The following is a 21589-nucleotide window of genomic DNA, read 5'->3' as shown; positions in this document are numbered from 1 at the left end:
GGAAATGTTTCAAATCTGTTTTCAAATGGTTTTGAACGCTTTTGGTTGCAGCTGTTGTGTATCACACTTGATTATAACCCTGGCAATACCCCTGAGAAATGAAGAGGAAATGGTACCAAATTGTATTAGAAGCAAGGCAATTTTTGAATAGCTAGTCAATCATACAGGTTACATTCTGGGCAGTGCCACCAAAACTCAGAATATTGACATGCGTGGATTCCTGATAAGGCATTAAACCTCGGGCAGGCACTTAAAAGTTATCTGAACAAGGGACGGAATATCTGATTGCCTATGATCTGTTAAATGAACATCAGTTTGAACAAGATTTGCGCTGTTGTATCGTTTCAAAAATTCATCCTCAGTCTTGAGAAAAACGATCTCTCATGATGACTGGTTGAAAGGGGGGGCTACACATGTCAACGTTCTAAGTAAAGATTGCATATGTCTAGGAAGGAGAGGGCACCAAAGACGGTAGGTCTAAGTCGAGGTCAAGACATTAAGATTGACTCGCTTGGGGGGCAATGAAGAAAATCGTTCAAGCGTATTGATCAAATCGCAGTTTCCCAGTCATCCACAACATCTTCCTCTTCGACTTTCTGTTTACTCAAAGTGCCACTATGATTACGAGGCCCAAGCGAACGACTGGACGAGGCGATCGGGGCAAGCACTGCAATCGGAGCTACGCATATATCATCACGAGAAAAGCCCCGGCCATCAGCCTCAGCTGTGGGCTTTCTTTTCTGTTGCATAATCGAAGAAGAGGGGGAATATGTGAGATGGGGAACATACGTCTATTGAATCCGCCTGAAATAACGCCTCCAGAAAAGTGACCGACAGCAGTAGAAGTCGATGAGGATTGGTGGAGAAGCGTGGATGCACGACTGACGGGCGCCGAAGAAGACGCCAGCAGTGAGCTGAACCGATTAGTCAATGCGCGGTTCTGGTTCTGCTGACTGTGGTCGAAAAGTTTCGAGTTTAGTTTCTTACTAGAAGCAGAAGCAGAGGACTTCCAGCCTTGATGGCAGTCTTCGGTGACCATTGGAGGCGTTACGATCGGTTCTATCTTCTTGATCTTCAATCCGTCCTCGTGTCCTTCATCATTGCTATGAATGTCTTCTAGTAGATGAACTTTGACCATCACGATCGATTGATAGAATTTCTTTCGATCTGAAATCAAAGACTCTTCGGATTCTGATTGAGAGAAAGAGAGCACTAAAGATTTATAAGTCGTTTGCAATTCTTCGAAATCCGTCCTAGTTCCCGCTGTTACTCGGAACAAGACATCCTCGTCGTTGACCCAGTTTAAAGAAACCTTGATCTGATTAGCTTTCGGATTCAAACTCTTGAGATCCAAAGCAGATTCGATCAACCTGGTCAGTGATTGATGATCGTGGCCAAACACGCCTTTGAACAAGATCGCCAGGATTTGGTTGGGAGCGCAAGTCGCCGATTGATCACGTTCCCCAAGAACCGAAGAAAAGGCTTTGCTGGATGATTGTGTGCTCCCGGGGAGCCGAAGGAGCGTTGTTCCTGATCCTGAGAAACCGCCCGATTTGTCTTGGTATGCCGAGGCCTTGTTCGGATCAGGATGATTGGCATGAGCTTGTGAAAGTAAAGGACTCGGTAAACAAGAGCTGGAATCTTTGACAAGCTTGACAGTAAATCGGGGCTCTACAGGAACAGAAGATATTTGCGTTTAGTTAATTCCATAGGAGCAGTCGACAGTTGAGAGTATGCACAAACCTTCACCAATGGTGTCTGGTTTGATCCGGTAATTCGCGACAAACTCGAGAAGGAAGGCTTGCTTGAGTTTACTAAACGTCGAGATGATGAGCGAGTTCTTGGATGAGCCCGATCTGGTACTAAGTTCGGATTTCAAGAATTCTGCGAGTTGTCTTTCGATCGCTCTAGCGAATAAGGCGTGAGTCCCAAAGAAATTCAACAGTCGAGAGCTCCACTCGATAGCGCCTGGCGGCTGACTCTCAGCGGATGAAGGTTTGGTGATCTGAAGGGCATTGGCCACCGCCATGTTTCTTTGGAACAGGATACAATCATCGTTGCATTTCAATCCTCGTTCTTGATTTCCTTCTGGTCGGGCATCGCAGCTTGTACATTTGATCTGTTGAGTGATCCGACCACATATGCATTGGATAGTAATTGGTGCTTCGCATGGCTCTTCTGTTCGACATGCGGATGGCGCGTGGCATTTCTGCTGACATCCATGCCCACTGAAAATGAGTGTATACGTCAATCATCTGAATCCATCCTAGTATTCACAGTGGGTTACTTGATCTTTTTGGTGCGGGCCAAGAGGGTTCCTAGTAGCCCATGCCACAAACCTCAAGTAACCTACCGGACTGCGAAGACCACACATAGTACAGTTGATACTCACCAATGTTTTCTAGGCTTCAGACATTCTCGATCGCACGATTCACATTGACCAGCGGGGTGACATTGACGGGAACAGCGATGGGCACCACAAGCCAACAGACTAAAGAACGGGCGAAAAAAGAGCGCGAATCAGAACTAGACAGATAAATGAGGACAGAATCAAGAAAATTGCCCTACTTGTCGCACGTGGAACCACAGGATACTTTAGGCTGCGAGCACCGGACGTTTTTCACGAGTTTTTTCTTATCGCACTGGCAGGCTTTTTCAGTCAGGTAAGGACAAGGAGGGCAGTCGGGTTCCTCATGGCAAGTGTGCGAAGGCTTGGGATGGCCACAGGACGGCGGAGGTCTCTGACAAGGCGCATGACAGTCGATCTTGGTTCCACATGGTACTGGAGGTTGAATAACTGTTGCGCTTTGGAGATCAGACAAAAAAAACAAAGTGGAGATCAGGTTGGCCAATGTCATTCCCAACGTATTTTTCGTGTCTGTATTTTTTTTTTTCTGAAAGAAGATGGGCACTTACCCACAATGACAAAACAGTTCATCAAAACTCGCCTGCAAACAAGTCGGACAAGGGCCTTTGTGATCCTGCAATTGACAAGAATGTAATCCGCAGGATAGTTTCTTGTTACACTTCAAATCACAGAGATGTAATCCAAGTGGATCCTCATCTTCGTGATGACGAGCCGCTTGCGATTTCTTATTTTTACTGCCGGTATGGAGGACATTTTCCAAGAAGGAGAGAGGACAACAACGACGATGACATGTATGTTTTCCACAATGCCTCAGCACCCTACAAGGTCTTTCACAGCGATACTCGATCGCCGAAAGCGTCACAGTCTCGATATCTTTCCGCTCGCTGGGGATCTTCAGTTCGTTTTCGAGTACGGCCGATTCCTTCAGCTGTTCGAGTTCGATACATTGCCGGACGATTTTGTCTCTCCCGCAGTTGCAGACAGTCGTGACCAGAGACTTGCAGGGTCCACAAGGCCCGAGATGACAAATGTTCGGACAGGCGTGTCCGCAAGAAGCGATCAATTTTCCGCATGGATTGCGACACGTCGAGATCGGATCTGAACAGGCTTGACGATTGGTTAATGAGGTGGCACCACAGGGACAAGTCGTGACTAGTTCGGGCGAGAATGGACAAGGAGGGGGCGTGGAGACCAGATGTGGATGACAAGTGGATTCGCAAGAGTGAATGCCGCAGTCATACTTCCAGGTACAAGGATCGTTGCAAGAGAATTCACCAAGCCACGCGGATTCATCCTTAGAGACGCAATTGAATTTCTCTGGCACAGACTGAAGCGAGAGAGGGTGTTGAACGACCTGATCAGAGCACCTTTGGTCAGACAGTACGACGGCTCGGCAATAACACGATTTCTGTCGGACGACCGGGCATTCTTCGCATTCCTCTGGATGACAGGGCCGTTTGCAAGAGTGTAAACCACATGACAGCTCGTGATTACAAACTTGGCCGCAAGATAACAGTTCGGGATTCACCGGTTCCAAGTGGGTAGAGTTATTGTAAAGTTGGCTACAGCGAATCGATAGCTCAGTCTTTTGGCAGTAACAGTTGGTTTTGATGACCGCTGGACAAGGAGGACAGCTACCCGGATGGCACTCCTCCATACAGGTGTGAACACATCCTTTAGCGGAGACCTTGCCGCATCGTTGGCCGCACCCGTGGGGGATCTTCGACCGTGGGCGAGCGGCTTGATGATGATTATTGTTCCGTGAGGTCGGGTTCTCGAGTTTGCCGCACCAGCAGGTATACTTTTTTGGGATTGAATCTTGGCCGATCTGACGATCCTGGCATCCTGGGCATCGCCATTCACCCTTGAGCGCCTCTTCTGAACAGGGGATCCGATCACGATCTCGGAGCAGTATGGCTTTCGAAGAGGTGTCTGCGACCGAACAGGATGCCCATTTGGTGGAGCACTTGAGGTGGAAGATTGCATAACAATTCGGGCAATGGTAGATCGGATGATACGGCCCGACGGGAGAGATGCAGATCGAACAGTCGTAGGTTGACGAGGATAACTCGACGATCAAGCGTGCCGAGAGGGAAAGTGAGCTTAGATCGACGGGGTTGGTGGGTGTGGAGGTTTCAGGATCCTGACTGGATACACCCTGATCGGTTAGTTTCGATCCAAAGTGTTTCCTTTGCTGATTTCTGTTGGGTTTTTGTGCGCCTGGTTGGTTGGACGGATTTGGCGGTGGATTTGAGGCAGGATGGTTTGTGGGATTGAGATGAGGTGGGGCTTGACGGTCATGGAGATTGAGGGGATGTTGGTGCGCTTGGCGGGGAGGATGGTGGCGATGTTGAGGGCGGTTCTGATGGTTTGGTTGAGTGGGTTGATTTGGATTGCGTGGTTGTTGCTGTTGGTGTTGGAGTGATCTGTTTGGGTTGGCGGAAGTTGATGGGTGGTTTTGATTTCTGTTTCGGTTGTTTCGGTGGTGCTTGTTTCTAGTCCCAGTTGGTGGTGCTGTTGCTGGTGGTGGTTGACTTCCTGGCGGCTGTTGCTGTGATGTGAGGTTGGGTACTTGAGGTTGGGATGACATGAGTGCTCGTTGAAGTTCTTCCTCGCCAGATGATAGTCTTGGGATAGTCTTGTTCGCGAGATCTCCCAAGAGTTCTTTTCTTCCGATGAGTCGTGGGCGTTGTCGCTGGTTTTTCGGTTTGTTTTCTTGTTGGATGGTCAACAGGAACTTCGAAATATCCTTTTCAGGCGGCACGCTGCCCTCCCCCGACCACAGCCTCGGGGGTCGGCGATCCTTGAGCTCATGACCTATTGTCTTTTCACTAAAGCTTGGACTCTGAGATGATTTTTGGATGCAAAGGTTATGGGGTTTGGGGCACAGCACCTGTTTTATCTCCAGGTTTCTGCCGCTCACAGCTTGCCAGCTGTGGTTGGACAACCTCCTAAATCCAGCTGTGTGGTCAGGAGGCGGCAACCATCATTGATCCCATCCAATATCTCCAAGCGACGCCGCCTGCACCGACCAATACACACCTCTGCGATCAGCTACGACACCATTGTGCCTAATCACAAGTACGCCCCGGAAATCAAAGTCGCCGTGGTCCGCAACAAGGGCTGCCGTTGAACAACGTCCAATGGTTGCTCAAGGTGACGGTATCTCCACAGTCGCTCTGGAGGTGGATTCATCTTTTTGAAGAAACATGATGTGTTGTCAAGCTTGTATGAGCGGTGCGGCCGACCGGCAAGCGTGACTCCTGTCAAATGCAATTTTATGATTCAAGTGGTCCAGTCGGAACCGGGTCTGTTTCTGCATGAGATCAAAGAGTGTGTCGCTATGACTCGTCCAGTCTCCTGCTCAGCACCAAGACTGTCAACAGAAATATTGTGGAATGTTTGTTGATCACCCTGATCAAGAAACCCAAGTTGCTTTTTTATTTGCTTCGGTTTTGCCTCAGAAATTCCTTGAGGAAAGCCACTTGAATCTGAATGCTCATCAGCTCTCTAACCAAGCTTTCCGTCACCATAGAAATGTTGCTCGATCAAGTGCCCAGTATGTGGAAAACTCCCAGCTTAAGTCCAAAGGTGACTGGATGCGCTTCGCCCGGCCTCAGGGCCTTAGGCCTCCCTTGGGCGGGACTTAGTCAAGTTAGGAACACCTCTCAGTCTATGCTCGCCACTTTAAGGGTGTTGGGGCAGGGCAAGTCTTCACCCTTCTTGATGCTCTCTGCAATTGTCATTCTGTTCCTCACAAATAGCTCTAAATCTTCTCTGGATCCATTAATAGGTGGATTCCCGTTTGTTCCTGAGTACAAAGTCAAACATCCCACAGGAGAATTGAAACGCGAGCTTGATTACACAGAAAAACCAGTCCAAGCTACATGAGTTAAAAAGAAAAGGACATGTTTCAGTTGAGAATGCTGTAACTCAACGAGTCAACATGCAATGATCTCGGGGGCCACTCGCAGGTGATGCACCACTTGGACTGGATCCAACTGACTTCCTCCTTAGAGATGAAGTCGAGCAACAGCGGCTGCTGGTTGTCAATATGGGTGGAAGATTGCGCCGGTTTGTATGGGTCTTTCCATCTTGAAGCTCCCATTTGCCGAGCTGCTTGTACCCAAACAGATCCTAGGGTCAGCGGGATGAGGGCGATGGAATCGGGCTTCAAGTTCCACGCAATTTCCGGTTTTGGGTTGAGGCCGCAGGGCAGGATGCCGGGGTTGCTAGACAGTCTTAGCCATTGAGCTGAGCACGAGCAGCCAGATCTAAGCGAAGAGGGCGACAAGGGCGGTGGCGATGGCCAAGGAATGGTGAACAAGCGAGACAAGAAAGAAAAAGGACGGACAGGCCAAGTAGCAGGGCCAGCGAGTCAAGACTGAGTGTCTGGGGCGGCAGATAGAGCCGTCGTGGCCGTTGCCTATTGCTTGGCCTCCACCACGGTCTTTGTCCGCCGTCTGGTCAGTGGGATTGAGTGGGCTGGACACGAGCTGACCAGTTTGCCTTGGCAGCAGAAGACGAGGTTTCCGGAGTGGGTCTGGTATTTTTTTGACAGATGTGGTTGGCGGGTTGAAGGGAAGCTGGATTTGGTTGGTTTGGGAGTAGCTTCCCTGTTGGCCATTGACTGGCCAGGAATGGTGGCAGCTGTAACCGCCGTGATTGTTGATGACGACATTGGAGAGATCCTTGACAGATCATGGCTTTTGAAGAAAGGAGACAAAAGCCAAACCTAAGATTGAAATTGGAGGATTTTGGCGAACCTTGCTGAAAATCAGTCCAAACATTCATGAAAAGACAATATGTAACCTCCGAACAGCCAGTGTTAGACTGGGCTCGCGCGTGCACGCGAACCCAGTCGTGGGCTGAGTATCCCCGCAAAATGTCTTGAATCCTGCTCGCTCTGAAACCCGCTTCAATCCCGCGCGACTTTTACAAGTCCATCGTGTCCACCTGTCACCCCACACCGCGCCTACACTCCAAACCTGGCGCCTGAGCTCCAAACCTCTGTCCGCAAAAAAAACAAAGTCATCACTCAAGATCACGTTGTAACTTCTCGTACGGCTCGTCATTCAGGATCATCAAATAGGCTCAAAAATGGAATCAAATCATCCCTTCCTTGCGCGTGTAACCTCCAGGCCCTCTCAAATCCCACCCAACCCTACCATGAACGCTCCTCGAAAAACACTCTCGACTGCGCTGCCGGATGATTCTGACGACTTTGTTGACCCATCTCTTCGCCCTTCGCTTCAGTCCCCCCCAATCAGTCCAGCTACTATTGGCTCCGCGTTGAACAACCCAGCTGTGACAAAAACTCAGGAGGCCTTGACACCCGACGAAGAAATGGAAAAATACAAAAAGAAAACCTTGCGAGAGCTCCGCGAACTCCAACACACTCACATAAAGTACAAAAAACTCAACCAAGCAATCAAAACCGAGGCCAAAAATCTCTACTTCGAATATCAGAAAAAACAGCATTTGCTTTTGCTCAAGTACAGCCGGCCGCTCGCATTATTAACCAAGTACCTTGGTCAGCGCCGCACCCGTCAACAGGAAAGCTGTTGGGATAGTTTCCGGAAAAACGACCCAGATGCGCAGGAGGCTTTACACAACAGTAAGCACAATCCAATACTTCCATGATTTTCTGTTTTTCAGTTCACATAGACTCAGTTTTGCATCTTTTCCAGCCAAGAACAATATTGGCCAGCGGAACAAAGAAGTCTCCAAGTTGTACAAGCAGGCTACAAGCACAAACAACCCAAACGAGATCCGAGAAACCAACAGCCAAGCAGATGCAACCAACACTTCAGATGCCGCCGAGCGAGGGATTTTCAATAAGATATTCAAATCAAGGGAGAAACTGCAAGCGGAGACTAGGTCTTGGGCTGAAGGGGTCCAGCAGCAAGTGAGTCTCAATTCAGCATCTATCCTTGAGAAAAACTCAAAATTAATGCTTTTTCCTCTGATTAGCTGAAGGAGTTCAGCGACTTGTTTGGTATGGAGGGATTCCTTGTCCTTGCTGGGCAAGATCATCAGAATCCCTTTTTCTTCCAAGGCGGAAGCATACACGGTGACGATTTTCTGAAAGGTCTTATTGATGAAGGTGATCCAATGCGTGAGTTTGCGATCTGGACAGCTGGACAGAAGAAGAATATAAAAAAGAAACAGAAGAAACCTGCTAGGCCTCTTGCTTCTGGATCGGCTCTTCAGGTTGCCAGTCAGCCCCGAAGCAAGAAAACAAAACTCAACCGGTTGGCTTTCGAGAATCAGGATGTTTGCCAGGGTCTGTTTTATGCTCTGAATTTTCTTTTAACTCTGTTTAACGTCTCAGGACCCATTTTGATCATTTACTGGCACGATTTAGGTAGCTTAGCGCTCAACCACAAATACATCTGTTGCAAGCTCCGTGAAATATACGGTAAGTGTTCTCTTACGTGCAGATTGTTAAGACTTCCAAAGTCTGTTTGAAAGTGTTTCATTCTTTTCTTTAGAGGAGGTTCAGACTAACAGCAAGAAGAAAGATACACGCGGTTGGCCAGGAACCAATACCGCTTTTCAACTTGCCAACTTCGACCGCAAACTCGTCGTGAAAGAAAACACTGTCGGCCTCACATCGGAACATCTTCTCAACGTTCCAATCAAGAATATGCCTATCAAGGTGACCTGGTTGGTCCTGCGTGGCCTAAAAAACAACTGGATAACTTTAGCAAAACATCGATTCAACACACCTCCCAACGAACTGGCGGAAAGAAGCGCAAGGCCTCTGAAATCAATGAGGAAGAGGAGGATGGAAATGATGGTGAGGATCAAGGAGGAAACACTGAAGACAAAGGAGATGATGAAGAAGTGTATGGCGAAGATGACAACAAGTAGAAGAAGTTTTGTTTTGATTTCTCTGTGTGGAAAGTAGGTCTCCTTCCCTCGTGTAGAGAAACAATGTCAACAATGTTAAACTTATATAATGAACATTAAACTAGGCCGATAACAAACTTGAAATTGCAAGTCATTGATTGACATCAGTTTTTCCATCAAAGGCTGAACTACCAACAACTGCGGATACATAGACAAATGCTTGACTTGGAGATGCTTCATTCCAAGGTTTGCAATCTGCCTTATTCAAAATAAGTACTTTCCAATACCATTCTATTTCTTCAACCTACTATTATTACCAAATATACATCCTTCAAAGTCAAATAAATATCCAAGTTGCTCTGTCACCATTTCCCTTATGGTAAAACTGTCTGCCTATCAAATTGGATTAATGTTATGCACAAATCCACATTACTTAGTTTATGTTTCCCTTGAATGCAATCAACTCAAAATAAATATTGGGATGTAATGGTCTGGCCATGTATTTTTGCACATTATTAGCCAGAAAGGAATGAATTTGCATTATGAGTGATGTAAGAATAAATTTGAATACAAGGGGAAGCAATGATGTTTGCCAAAGTGATGATAAATATGGCCTGAACACCAGAGGCCTCAACTTTAATAATCTGAACACTCTGAAAAGAAGCACAATTATTTCAAGATATGTAAATTTCCAAAGCACTTTCACAAATTTACACTTTCATAAACCCAAATTATGATTCTTAATAGTAAATACTATATATTTCCAATATTGAACTGGAAGCCTGCTATACTAACATAAAATGTAATTATACTAACAGCTAACCTGTTCTTCATTAGCTGTGAATTACCAGATGTGCACTAGCACACACAGATGGCAAAAACTGGTGACAATGACTCATGTTGGAATCCAGAATTATAATTATTAGTAATATAAACACCATACCACAGAAGATCCAATATTATATCATGGAATTTACAAGTCAAACCTATTCAAAACATATAGAAATGAGAACTAGGGACATATCTTGGTTTTGATAAAATTCTCATCAAATTTCTCCTTCAGAAACCAGAGTTATCATTTTTGATAGTATTTGCCCTGGACACAATATATATGACAGGTATCCAATGCTACATTGCTTCTTTGTTGAATAGACACTACTTAAAATAGGTTCATATTGTAAAATTTTGTATCTTCATGTTGATAGTATTTTTTTAACTTGACTCCCTCCTCCACATTAATAAAGATTTATGAGTATTAGTAGCAATTTCTCCCAGCTCAATATAATACAAGCTTTTATGTTAAAAAAGGAATTAATTGGAGTCATTATTTGAAATTTTATTTTTGTATAATTTGTATGCCAATATGTATTCAATCTGATACAATTTTTGTGAGATTACTCTACCAGAAACCAAATTAGCTATGATCATTGTTAATCTGTGTCAAGCAAGGGTTCCAGTGCTTGCTAGGCCACATCTTGGGGTTGGTTCTTGTATACCCCAGCTAGCTTAACGGTACGTAATTGATCATCTCCCCATAAAAACGGCGAGAAAATTTGCTATGCTTTTGAATTCAGAAGAATCATTGAGTATAACTGGAATAATGATTGACTCCTGGAATTTGAGTTTTCCAAAACACACATACATACATCAGTTGGCCCATGTTGTTGTTGGCCTACCATAGCTAGATTGATGTCTCCAAATTGTATATGATTTTCCATAAACTTTTTGCACAAAGATATTTTGTTTTGGAATGTTTGGAATAAAGAAAAATTGTTGAGCATAAGTGAAATAACAATTGGCTACTGGAAATTGTGAACATTGGAAAAGCACAGATATTTCCATGGGCACATATATATTGGTATGGGTTACCAAGCTGGAGTAATTGTTCCAAAGCAGCTATAATTTGTCTATAATCCTTATGCAATCAATTCCCATGCTTTGGAACCAAGAAAAAGCATTGATTATAACTGAAATAAAGATTTCCTGAATACTGGATGTGTGTAAAGTTTTCCAAAAACACATGTACACATCCATCAGACAAACCAGTTTAAACATACATCCTGATATAAATTATCTCCAAATAGTGTTTCAAAACTACTTCATGAAGCCCATGTGTAGATTCACAGAGTTATTTTATTGGGGTTGGACTGGGATAAACTACCACTAATACTCATAAATGTGTGTTTTGGAGAGGTCAAGTCACAAGAAAGTGAATCAATTTGAAGGTACAACATTATAACATAAGAAATGAAGTTATTTTCCATAGTGTGTACGTGAAAACCAGCTGTGTAGAATCTAAGGTCTTGTCCTATCAAGTTTGCAGCGGCAGGGTATGCACCGTTGAAAATTTAGTGCTTCTTGGTGCTTTCATGTAATTGTCCCGGAACATACGTCTCGACCTGCTTTTCTTGAAACCTCATCTTCATCGCTTATCCATCCAAAACTTCAATCAACTCCTGATCTGAACAATCTCCGAATGCCGCCCAGAAAGACCCGAACTGATTTTTACAAGTTTCATTACCCACGCACGCAAAGAAAAGCTCGACTTGATTGTCTGAAAAGAGTCAAGGCAGAGGTCAGCAACCGTCCCAGTCGAAACATTAATGGCGCAACCAATCAAGATCAAAACGTAGAGGAATCAGCATCTCGCCCCGAAGTTGAACAAGAAACAGATGACCAAAACCCACTAGGATTCAGCAAGAACTCACCCTGGGAAGATAATGATGTGATCATGAATGAAGAAGAAGCCGCTTCCCTCGCTTGCATTCAATCCCTTCACCAACAGCTCATTCAGCAGCAAAAAAATCGTAATTGGATTGATTTAATGGGAGCTTTGTTCCCTGTGTATCTCTACTTGAAGAAACAGACCTTGAATTGGACGCTTCCATGTGCGTTTGACGATTTTTCATCGCTTGTTTGTAACTGCACGCCAGATCAGTACAAGCCTCGCGATGTGGACCTGATTGACTTAATGGGTAGGGAATTATTATCTGGAGAAATTTCCTATTGCCTCTCAGCTGATTGTGTGGTTGTGTTTTTAGGCCAAAAGCGGGCAAAATTTGTGTTCTGCTCTTGCACCCCAGATCCAGTCCGTTTACTTGCAAATGGATATTTATCATCGACTCCCATTTTCCCTCAGACAGCTTTCTCCGTTCGGCTACTCAATTTTTACGACTTGCTCTGGAACTTCTGTAATGTACACACAACTTCCTTTTGTAAGGCTTTACAACGATGGAATGAATCCATTTCAATGAGACTTTCTGTCAAGACATCATCCAAGGTAAGCAAATTACTCTTTTCATGGTTTGTTCCTCTAAGTTTCATCCTGTCTGACACTTTATAGCCCCGAGAGCTCCGACGAAACTTAGCAGCATCAATTGATGTGTACCGTAATCTGAAGAGCATGCAGCGCAATCTAGTTCACACCGTCACATCAACCAACAAGCAAGATATATTGGCGCAGCGATCTTGTCCGGCTTGTTTTGGTGTTACGCTTCCTGTCAATGATGCGGTAACCTCAGAGGATGATTCAGCCCGGCCGAACAATAACAATAATGTTTCGACTCAGTCATCTGATACAAACAAAGTTTTCATATGCCTCGATGGCAATTTCCAGCACCGTCACCACGAACGTGCCTCCAAGAACTATGTTGAAATCAAAAATCAAACTTTTTTTATTCCTCCTGAAGATATTGAAACTTCTAATGTTGAGATACGTGAAGCTGAGATTGCTAAGCGAGTATCTCAAAAAGCGGTATGCTTTTCCATCCAGCTTGTGTAGTCCACTGGTTGTAACTAACACATTTGCCACGATCTTCATCTATTTAGAAAGACAACTGCACACAACAGCACAAAGCCGCCGATGACCGTCGAAACGCGAGCTCTTGGAAAGGTTGTGACGATACTGGGCTTTTTGGATGCTGCTGCCGTCACGACTCAGTCATCTTATTCTGCAATATTCACAAAATAGGGGAAGGACGTGGTCTACCGATGTCTATATTAAAACAGCTTTTCGATGATATCAATCCAAACGTTCAACTCGGTGTACTATACGATATTGGGTGCACACTTGAGAAATTTTTTAAAGCCCGTGGTCTCCTCAGCAATCAACTGCCGCGAATGTCCTTTGCAACAGCAGTTTTTCACTCATACGTTCATGATTGGCCATGTCAGCTAGAATTTAACCCACGGTATAATGAAGGGTGGGGTTTGACTGATGGCGAGGGCTTGGAGCGTCTTTGGTCCGACTACTCCCCTCTTGTAGGTCCCCTCCGTCACGTAACAAGGAATCGTCGTTTTGGTTCTCTCAGCCACCGGACTTTTTTCCGCAATATGCGGGGAATAGAAAATCTTTGTGGGTTCTGATTTGAAATCTCATCCTATCGTTCTATGTATTATCTACTTATTTTGTGTTATTTTTTCACCAGTACTGGTGTTGAAAAGGAAATTTACTCATGCAATTGCTACTAAGATGGAATCCGAGGGCGTTATCCAAAATCTGTTGTGTGAAAAAAATCCCCATGACTCCGTAGAATACTTTACTGTAGATTTTTTTCGGGCTCAATGGCAAAACCAGAGACTCTTTGAACTCAATAGAAGCCAGAACGAACGAGCTCAATTAGAGGAACAAGCACAGTTTTTTGAAAGAGGAGAAGCCCTCAAAAGCTTAGCGTACATTGTTTTGACTCGGTCTTGTTATGTATTGAGTCACTGACTGAAAGAACTTTTTCAAGCGAATCACTTGTTGCTCACTTGGAAAATCCTCCACCCAACGCGGAAGCAGAGCACGCACTGAAAACTTTGGAGCAAATACGAGAATTGAGGAAATAGCAAGACAAAGAATCGGAAAACCTGGGGTCGTTTTTCTCAGCCGAGCCAGGAATTGATCGGAATCGTTAGTGACCACATTCCTCAAAATTATGTTATTTTAATGATTTATCCTTTTTCTCATCTTAGCTGAAAAAGAAAGGAGGCTGGCCTTGCTTTGGAGCGCGAAAACTGCTCTCTACAAATGTGCCGTACAGATTCAAGGGGAGACGCAACCGCTGCGCGATTCAAAGTCTCGTGGTCAGCGGCTGGGTACAGTCTTGAAAGAAAAGATTTTGACGCACTTGCGCGTCGCAAGAAGACTGCAACCAGGTTCCTGAAGATATTTTGCGATCGTCGAATAGATTATCTCAAAAACCACGCTCCTGATGAGCTGAGTCGGCCCGAAAACAAAGCTATTGGATACGATGATTTCATCAAGCTTCCACTTGACGACCCCTTTTGGAACGATGGATCGATGTGCATGTGCAAAGAACCTTGGGCCGTGAATCCTACCGTGCGATCTGGAATTCACGCTGTTTTGCGATTGGATCGTGCAAAGGAGGAGCTGGTACAACTGACAAATGAGCTGCGACGATGTTTGTCTTGGGGGATCCATCATCGCAATCAGCTGAAACTTTGCATCGATCAGTGTGTTTTTAGTAAGCCTTTGATCTGTCGCTTTTGGCCCTTAAAATGTGGCAGTTGATTGGTCTGACATGACAGCTTTCTTGCACTCAGATACCGTTAACGAGAAGCTCAAATCTAATTTGGAAAATTTGTTTGGCGAGGTGACCTATCAAAGCAGGAAAATTGTCGGCGATGAGTTGGAATCCGTCCAGAAGGAGCACGAAAATTTGCTCCTATCGTGGCACCAATCAGTTAACGAAATCCTATTGCTAGGCTTTGTGAATCGCAGCATCTTACCCGATGAGTGGTTTGCACTGGTTCAATTCCTCCAACAAAGCACTGTGAAAGACTTCATTGAAGATAGTGTGGATCTGCTATTAGAAGAAACTGTCCTCAATGATCAAGACTCAGATGGAGAATCTCTGGATGAAGAAGCAAACAACACCGCAAATCCCTCGGAACACAGATTGCCTGATGAAGACAATGGCCAGCCTGGCGAAATTTAATAATAAATCCAGCTTATTAGTTTTGTTCTTTTCGTTATCCCTGTTTTTTTTCCGCTTGTGATCATCACAAATTTTATAATTCAAATACATGTGCGCATCACAAAACGAAAATGGTAATAATCTGTTTGATTCAGGATATAAAGCCTAGACCTAGAGTTTGGCAATACAAAAGGAGGAACAAGTATATATTTTTGGTGCGGTGTGGAACGGGGTGATTGGAGTGCGATGACCCTGATAGATGAGTCGTATAATTGGACACCGGTGGGTGATCCTTGCCGTTGCATGCAACTTTACGTGATGACTTCGTTTTTTTTGCGGACAGAGGTTTGGAGCTCAGGCGCCAGGTTTGGAGTGTAGGCGCGGTGTGGGGTGACAGGTGGACGATGGACTTGTAAAAGTCGCGCGGGATTGAAGCGGGTTTCAGAGCGAGCAGGATTCAAGACATTTTGCGGGGATACTCAGCCCACGACTGGGTTCGCGTGCACGCGCGAGCCCAGTCTCACACTGGCTGTTCGGAGGTTACATAGGTCAAGCTCATCGGCTGGCGATCCCGGTGAAGCCGGTCCGCAGACCGCCCGGTCGACGAGCTTACATAAGCTCGCCCGGTGCGCGAATCGGTCAATCCAATGAACAAGCCGATGACGGCTCAGCACGGGTCTCGACACCCAGGAAGCAGTCATGTCCTGAATCACCCGGCAGCACTTGGTTTTTTCGCCTTGAGACTCGGTCTGTCGATCGACGATCAGTGTTGGATTCATCTGCCTGATTCGATGCACCGCAGGGCTTGGGCCGGACAGTCGTGCCCGGTAGTCGAGGGTCGAGCTGGACGGGTGATTGTGCCTCAGTATGTATCTCTCGCCCATCATCACAGGCATCAGGTCATGCACTCGTCTTCAAGCCTGGGGCGGTCACAAAATCTTTCAGGCGGCCTCGGACGGGCCTCGATTTCTGCTATGAGTCGAGCAGCTCTGAAGAAACACTGCTTGCGGGCTGCAAAATGAATCCATGGGCTGCAAAAGCTACTGACCTCGCCGTTGACCGTCTAGGAAGCGCGCCGTTCAGTCTAGGTTCCGATCGGTTCGATCTCTGACGAATATCTCAATAGATCTCTTTTGATCTCGGTCTGGTTTTTTTTTGGTCGAGCCAGCAGCTTTGGGCCGGATTGGCCTGCTTGACATCCGTTAGAAGAGCACAGGCGATTTTGCAGCTCGCCCAGACGAATTTTTCATGCCTCTTCGGAAACCGATGGACAAGGACTCCATGCGTCAGGATACATAAAAGCAGGCTGCCAAAGTGACAGTTCCGAGTTCCCCATCACTCGACATCATCACCGACTTGCACATATCGCTTATCATTCATTCTTTACAGGATACCCATCGCACTATATATTTATTTATTATTTGATTGTATAACATTATACTCTCTTAACTTTCTTTAACAACGATCGAACTACCACACGGCCCTATCTACCCATACCAATCGCAAAATGCATCTGACCTCAGTTGTCCTTTCCGCGTCCATCCTTTCAGCCTCAAACTCCCTGGCCGTCCCCCTGGGTGGTGTAAGTAGTGTTCCTGCCCACCTGTCAGCCTTTCGTAAACAGCCTGTACTAACTTGGGTAATATTTTTGACCAGTATACTAACGAAGACCAATCCTATGGAGGATCGGGCTACGGCAGCGGTGGTTCCATTGGGGGCTTTTCACCTGCAGGCATGGTAAGAAACAATCTTTCTTGTTCCTACCCACGCATTATACCCAGCTAACACCTGACTTCAAACGCTCTTCAGCTCGGAGGTATTTTCGGCGGTGGCGTAGGCGGCTCTGCCAATGGCGGCGTCTTCGGCGGTCTGGGAGGCGGTGGAGGCGGCGGCCTCGGAGGTGGCCTCGGAGGTGGCCTTGGAGGTGGCCTCGGAGGTGGCCTTGGAGGTGGAGTAAGAGGTGGAGTAGGAGGTGGAGTAGGAGGCGGTGCTGCAGGAGGACTGGGAGGCGGTCTGGGCGCAGGCCTTGGGGGAGGTGTAGGAGGTGGACTCGGCGGCAACTTTCTCAGTCGTAGTTCCGCGGGAGGCGGCCTCTTCGGTGGCCTAGGCGGTGGAGCATCGGGTGGCCTAGGCGGCGATCTTCACCTCGGAGGCGATCTTCATGGTGGTGCTGGTGCAGGAGTTGGTGCCGGAGGACTTGGCGGCTTGGGTGTCGGAGCCGGTGGTGGTCTTGGAGGCGACTTACATCTCGGAGGCGATCTCCATGGCGGCGCGGGCGGAGGTTTCGGTGGAATCCCTTTCCTCGGCGGCGGCGCTGGAGCAGCGGGTGGCCTAGGCGGCGATCTTCATCTCGGTGGCGATCTCCACGGCGGCGCGGGTGGAGGCTTCGGTGGAATCCCTTTCATCGGAGGCGGAGGAGCCGGAGGACTCGGCGGTGACTTACACCTCGGGGGCGGACTCTCAGGAGGTGCAGCCGGTGGTCTCGGAGGCGGTCTCGGTGGAGGAGCGGCTGGTGGACTCGGGGCTGGATTCGGCGGAGGAGCAATTGGCCGAAGCGTTGGCGTTGTGGGTCTACCACGACCTGTTGGTTACGCCGCTGGACCAGCATTTGTTCCCCAAGGACCACCCACCGGCCTCTACGCCCCTCCTCTCCTCGTCGCTCCCCCACCAGTCGCCGGCCGTGTGATTACACCTGCAGTCCCAGCCCCTGGTCCTCTTGTTGTCCCTAACTTGCCAGTTGTTCCCGCTCGGTATGCTGCTGGTCCTCCAGCTGTCGCCCGCCCGAACACTCCCTACGTTCCCGTTTCGCCGCCTGCTGGCCCTCCCGCTGTCGCCAGCCCGAACACTCCCTACGTTCCCGTTTCGCCGCCTGCTGGCCCTCCCGCTGTCGCCAGCCCGAACACTCCCTCCGTTCCTGTTTCGCCGCCTGCTGGCCCTCCCGCTGTCGCCAGCCCGAACACTCCCTACGTTCCCGTTTCGCCGCCTGCTGGCCCTCCAGTTGTCGCTCACGTCAACACTCCCTACGTTCCTGTTTCACCGCCTGCTCTTCATGTGCCAGCTCCCTACGTCGCCGCTCCTCTCAATACTCCTTATGTAGCGGCCCCCGTCCCGGGAATCGTCTCTCATGCACCTGCTCCTGGTGCTTACGCCACCGGCCCTATTGCTCACGGAGGTGGATATGGCAGATTCTAAAAAGGTATGCGACCCCCCTCTCGACCAATGGTATTCTGTTAGCTGACCTCCGTCTTGATTTCAAAGGTAGATATACTTTTCATTCGCAGAAGACTTCGCAGCTTGTACCATACACAAAAGACCTGTCCTAGATACCAAAATCATGGATTGTTTCTTTCATTGCTTTAGCTTCTATTCAGATGTTTATATTAGCCACAATATACTTGATCATGTGCATCCTTAGCAATCAAGATATACATTTTTTCTCCAGGCTTTGGTGAAAGAGACTCACTTGTGTAGCCCTAGTAACCCGGTAAATTCCTGGCTCCCAACGTACACCGTCCGGCCATGAGTTTATTTCTGTAGGAATTCAGAGATGGCCAACACGAGGAACCAAGGTCCCAGCAATAACGCAGACAAAACTTCCTCAGCCCAAGTGAACGACGCATACAGTCCCGATAAAGATCATGTGAATGTTCCGAAGTTCGACGGCTCCAACTTTCCATTATGGGAAAGGAAAATCAAGATGCATCTCCGCCCTAGACGTCTCGAATCCTACCTCGACGAGCCGATGTCAAAAGAGCCAGACGAAAACGAACTTCAAGGGGCGCTAAGGACCTGTAGCATCTTAAGTGAAGCAATCTCGAATGCAATCTTCACTAGCGTCATCAACGACGATAATGAAAAGGACCCTCACGCCATCTGGACCGATATGAAAACGATATACGCATCAGATTCCTTATTGTCCGTGTTCCAAGTCTGGAACAAGTGGCTGGACATCCAGTACAACAAAGACATGAACTCCTATATAATCGAAATGGAGGAAAGTTTGGCTGAATTCAGCTCACTAGGCCTAAAAGTTCCCGATGTACTAGTTGGTTGCGGTATCGTCGGCAAGATCACCAAACGACGACCGATGCTCATGCAAGCGCTCTTCGCCGACTTGAAAGCACTGGCCAAGCCCAAAGAAATCATAGCTAAACTCCGCGATATCGGTCGTCACGAAACCGCAACGAAGCGCAAGTTTGTAGAGGATCCTGAGCCATCATCCACTGCTCTAGCCACAGGATCAAGCCACCGACCCAAAAAGACCTACCCGCCCAAGATTCGCTGCTCCGGCGGAAAGCACAATCCAAAAGCGACCACCCATGTCGAGGCTGACTGCTGGACAATTCATCCAACCTCTCGGCCACCAGGCAAGCCCCTCGTAGAACAGGAAAGACCCCGGAAGAAGCCGCGCGAGTCATATCACACAACGGCTGATGAGGACGCGGAAGATGAAGAGGAAACCTACCACACCCACATAGCCAAGCCCTCGTTTACATACAACGCCACGACTCCCGGTACGCCATTAACGACAATCTTAGATTCCGGAGCGAGCAACCACATGCTCAACTCCCTCAGCTACTTCGTCGCAACCACCCCGGTACATATCGCCATTGTCACGGGGAGCGGCAAGTCCGAACTAACAGCAGTCGCTCGTGGTACCGCGAAGCTCCATCTCCCCTCAGGACAAGTCCTCACCCTCACCGAAGCTCTATACGTCCCAAAGCTAACGAGGAACCTAGTATCCATGATGCAGCTCCTCCATCATAAAGCATCAATACATGAAGTGAACGGAGTCTTCGAGGTGAAAATTGACAACGCAAAGCCCTTCAGAGTTAACGTTGCAAACGATCTTCTGGAAATTCCAGAGGTTACCTCCGCCTCAGAGCAAGCCACAGGCCTTACCACCACGCCCGCGGCCAACCTCTCCGCTTTCCAAATGTGGCACAATCGGCTCGGCCACGCTAGCTCCGGCCGTATAGCGCAAGCAATTCCTGACAAAATAAATCTGGAGAACACGCACGCCTGCCAGGCCTGCATGCAAGGCAAATTGACACGCCTCCCATGTAAAGGCTCCTTCAAGGCCGCTGATGCACCTCTGAGTGTCGTACACGCTGATCTCGTTGGTCCAATCTCTCCGCCAACGAACGGCGGAGCCAGGTACTTCATTACCCTAGTCAATCAGTTCTCTGGTTACATACACACGGCCATATTAAAAGAGAAGAGCCAAGCCACTCAAGCCATCATTGACTTCCGGACGTTCTTCGAAAAACAAACTGGTTCCACCTTAAAGAAACTAATCTCCGACGGCGGCGGGGAATTCGTCAATGGCACATTGAGCAAATACTTGAAGGCCAATGGCATTCAACACAACGTGGCTCCAGCATACACCCCTCAAAACAACGGGATGGCCAAGCAAGCAAACCACACCATCATTGACATGGCACAATGCCTGTTAATGCAGGCAAACTTCGCTCCGGAATGGTGGGCCGAGGCGGTGCAAACAGCGACGGCCACTACCAACTGTCTGCCATCTCTCGGGAAGACAAAAACCAGCCCGCTGGAATTGATGTTCAAACTAAAGCCTAACATCAACTTCCTCCGTCCCTTTGGCTGTCGCGTGTGGATCATCAAGCCGAAGCAAAAGCGCGATTCTAAATTTGGTTCTATATCCTGGGAAGGGATCCTGTTGGGATATGAGAACGACTACTCGTCGTATAAAGTCTATTGGACGGAAGACAAAGCAATCATCACAGTAAAACACGTCCACTTCGATGAGACAACCTTTCCGGAATGCCCAGCGTTACACAGGAGTCACTCTCATATCAACCAAGAGCGCATGCCGAACTTCAAATCAGACAGCCCACTACCTTTTGACGAGGAGGAGACAATTCCTCTCCTCGAAGACCAACCTGAAAATGAATCCAACGCTCAGCTTGCGGAAGAAGCTACCGACATGTCCCGAATTATCCGCAACCTCCGGTCCGCCAGCCCCTGCACCTGAGGCCACCGGTCACCCTCCGGCCGCCAAGACGTCAAACGCTACTGCAGGGCAACGGTTTGAATGGACAACCGCCCCTCCGCCTAAGGAAATCTCAAGCGGGATAGACCAGCGCAACATTGTCTCCGGAAAGAGAACTCAGCAAGCGTTTCTGATCAAGATCCAGGTTGACCCAAAGAACCACAATCAAGCCATGAGTGGGAAGGATCGACTCAGCTGGAGCCAGGCGGAGAAGAAGGAAATTGCTAACATGCTGAAGCATCAAGTCTGGACTATCCACCAGAGACTCTCCTCTGATGAGCCTATCCCCTCCACTTGGGCATACAGAAGAAAGCTAGGACCATCAAACGAAGTCATCGAGTTCAAGGCCCGCATCTGCGCGCAGGGTTTCCAGCAAATCCACGGCAGGCACTTCAACATCATCTACGCCCCAACGGGCAAGGCCGC

General features: G+C 47.7%; 2 protein-coding genes across 2 annotated transcripts; one reads left to right on the top strand and one right to left on the bottom strand.

Annotated features, from left to right (window-relative positions):
• Positions 1-548: 548 nt before the first annotated feature.
• PtA15_9A257 (uncharacterized protein) lies at positions 549-7443 on the bottom strand (the record flags this gene model as incomplete). Its single annotated transcript, XM_053172447.1, has 9 exons — positions 549-679; positions 790-1671; positions 1744-2228; positions 2393-2491; positions 2569-2805; positions 2917-4730; positions 6375-6642; positions 6723-6831; positions 7434-7443. 9 exons carry the CDS (start codon positions 7441-7443, stop codon positions 549-551), a joined length of 4035 nt encoding a protein of 1344 aa, XP_053023687.1.
• Positions 7444-16651: 9208 nt separating this feature from the next.
• PtA15_9A256 (uncharacterized protein) lies at positions 16652-18336 on the top strand (the record flags this gene model as incomplete). Its single annotated transcript, XM_053172446.1, has 3 exons — positions 16652-16726; positions 16801-16881; positions 16954-18336. 3 exons carry the CDS (start codon positions 16652-16654, stop codon positions 18334-18336), a joined length of 1539 nt encoding a protein of 512 aa, XP_053023686.1.
• Between the last annotated feature and the right edge of the window lie 3253 nt (positions 18337-21589).

This window comes from Puccinia triticina, chromosome 9A, assembly GCF_026914185.1.
Source record: "Puccinia triticina chromosome 9A, complete sequence".
NCBI lineage: Eukaryota > Fungi > Basidiomycota > Pucciniomycetes > Pucciniales > Pucciniaceae > Puccinia > Puccinia triticina.
The sequence above is the reverse complement of the archived record's forward strand: the minus strand, read 5'-3'. Positions and strand labels throughout refer to the sequence as shown.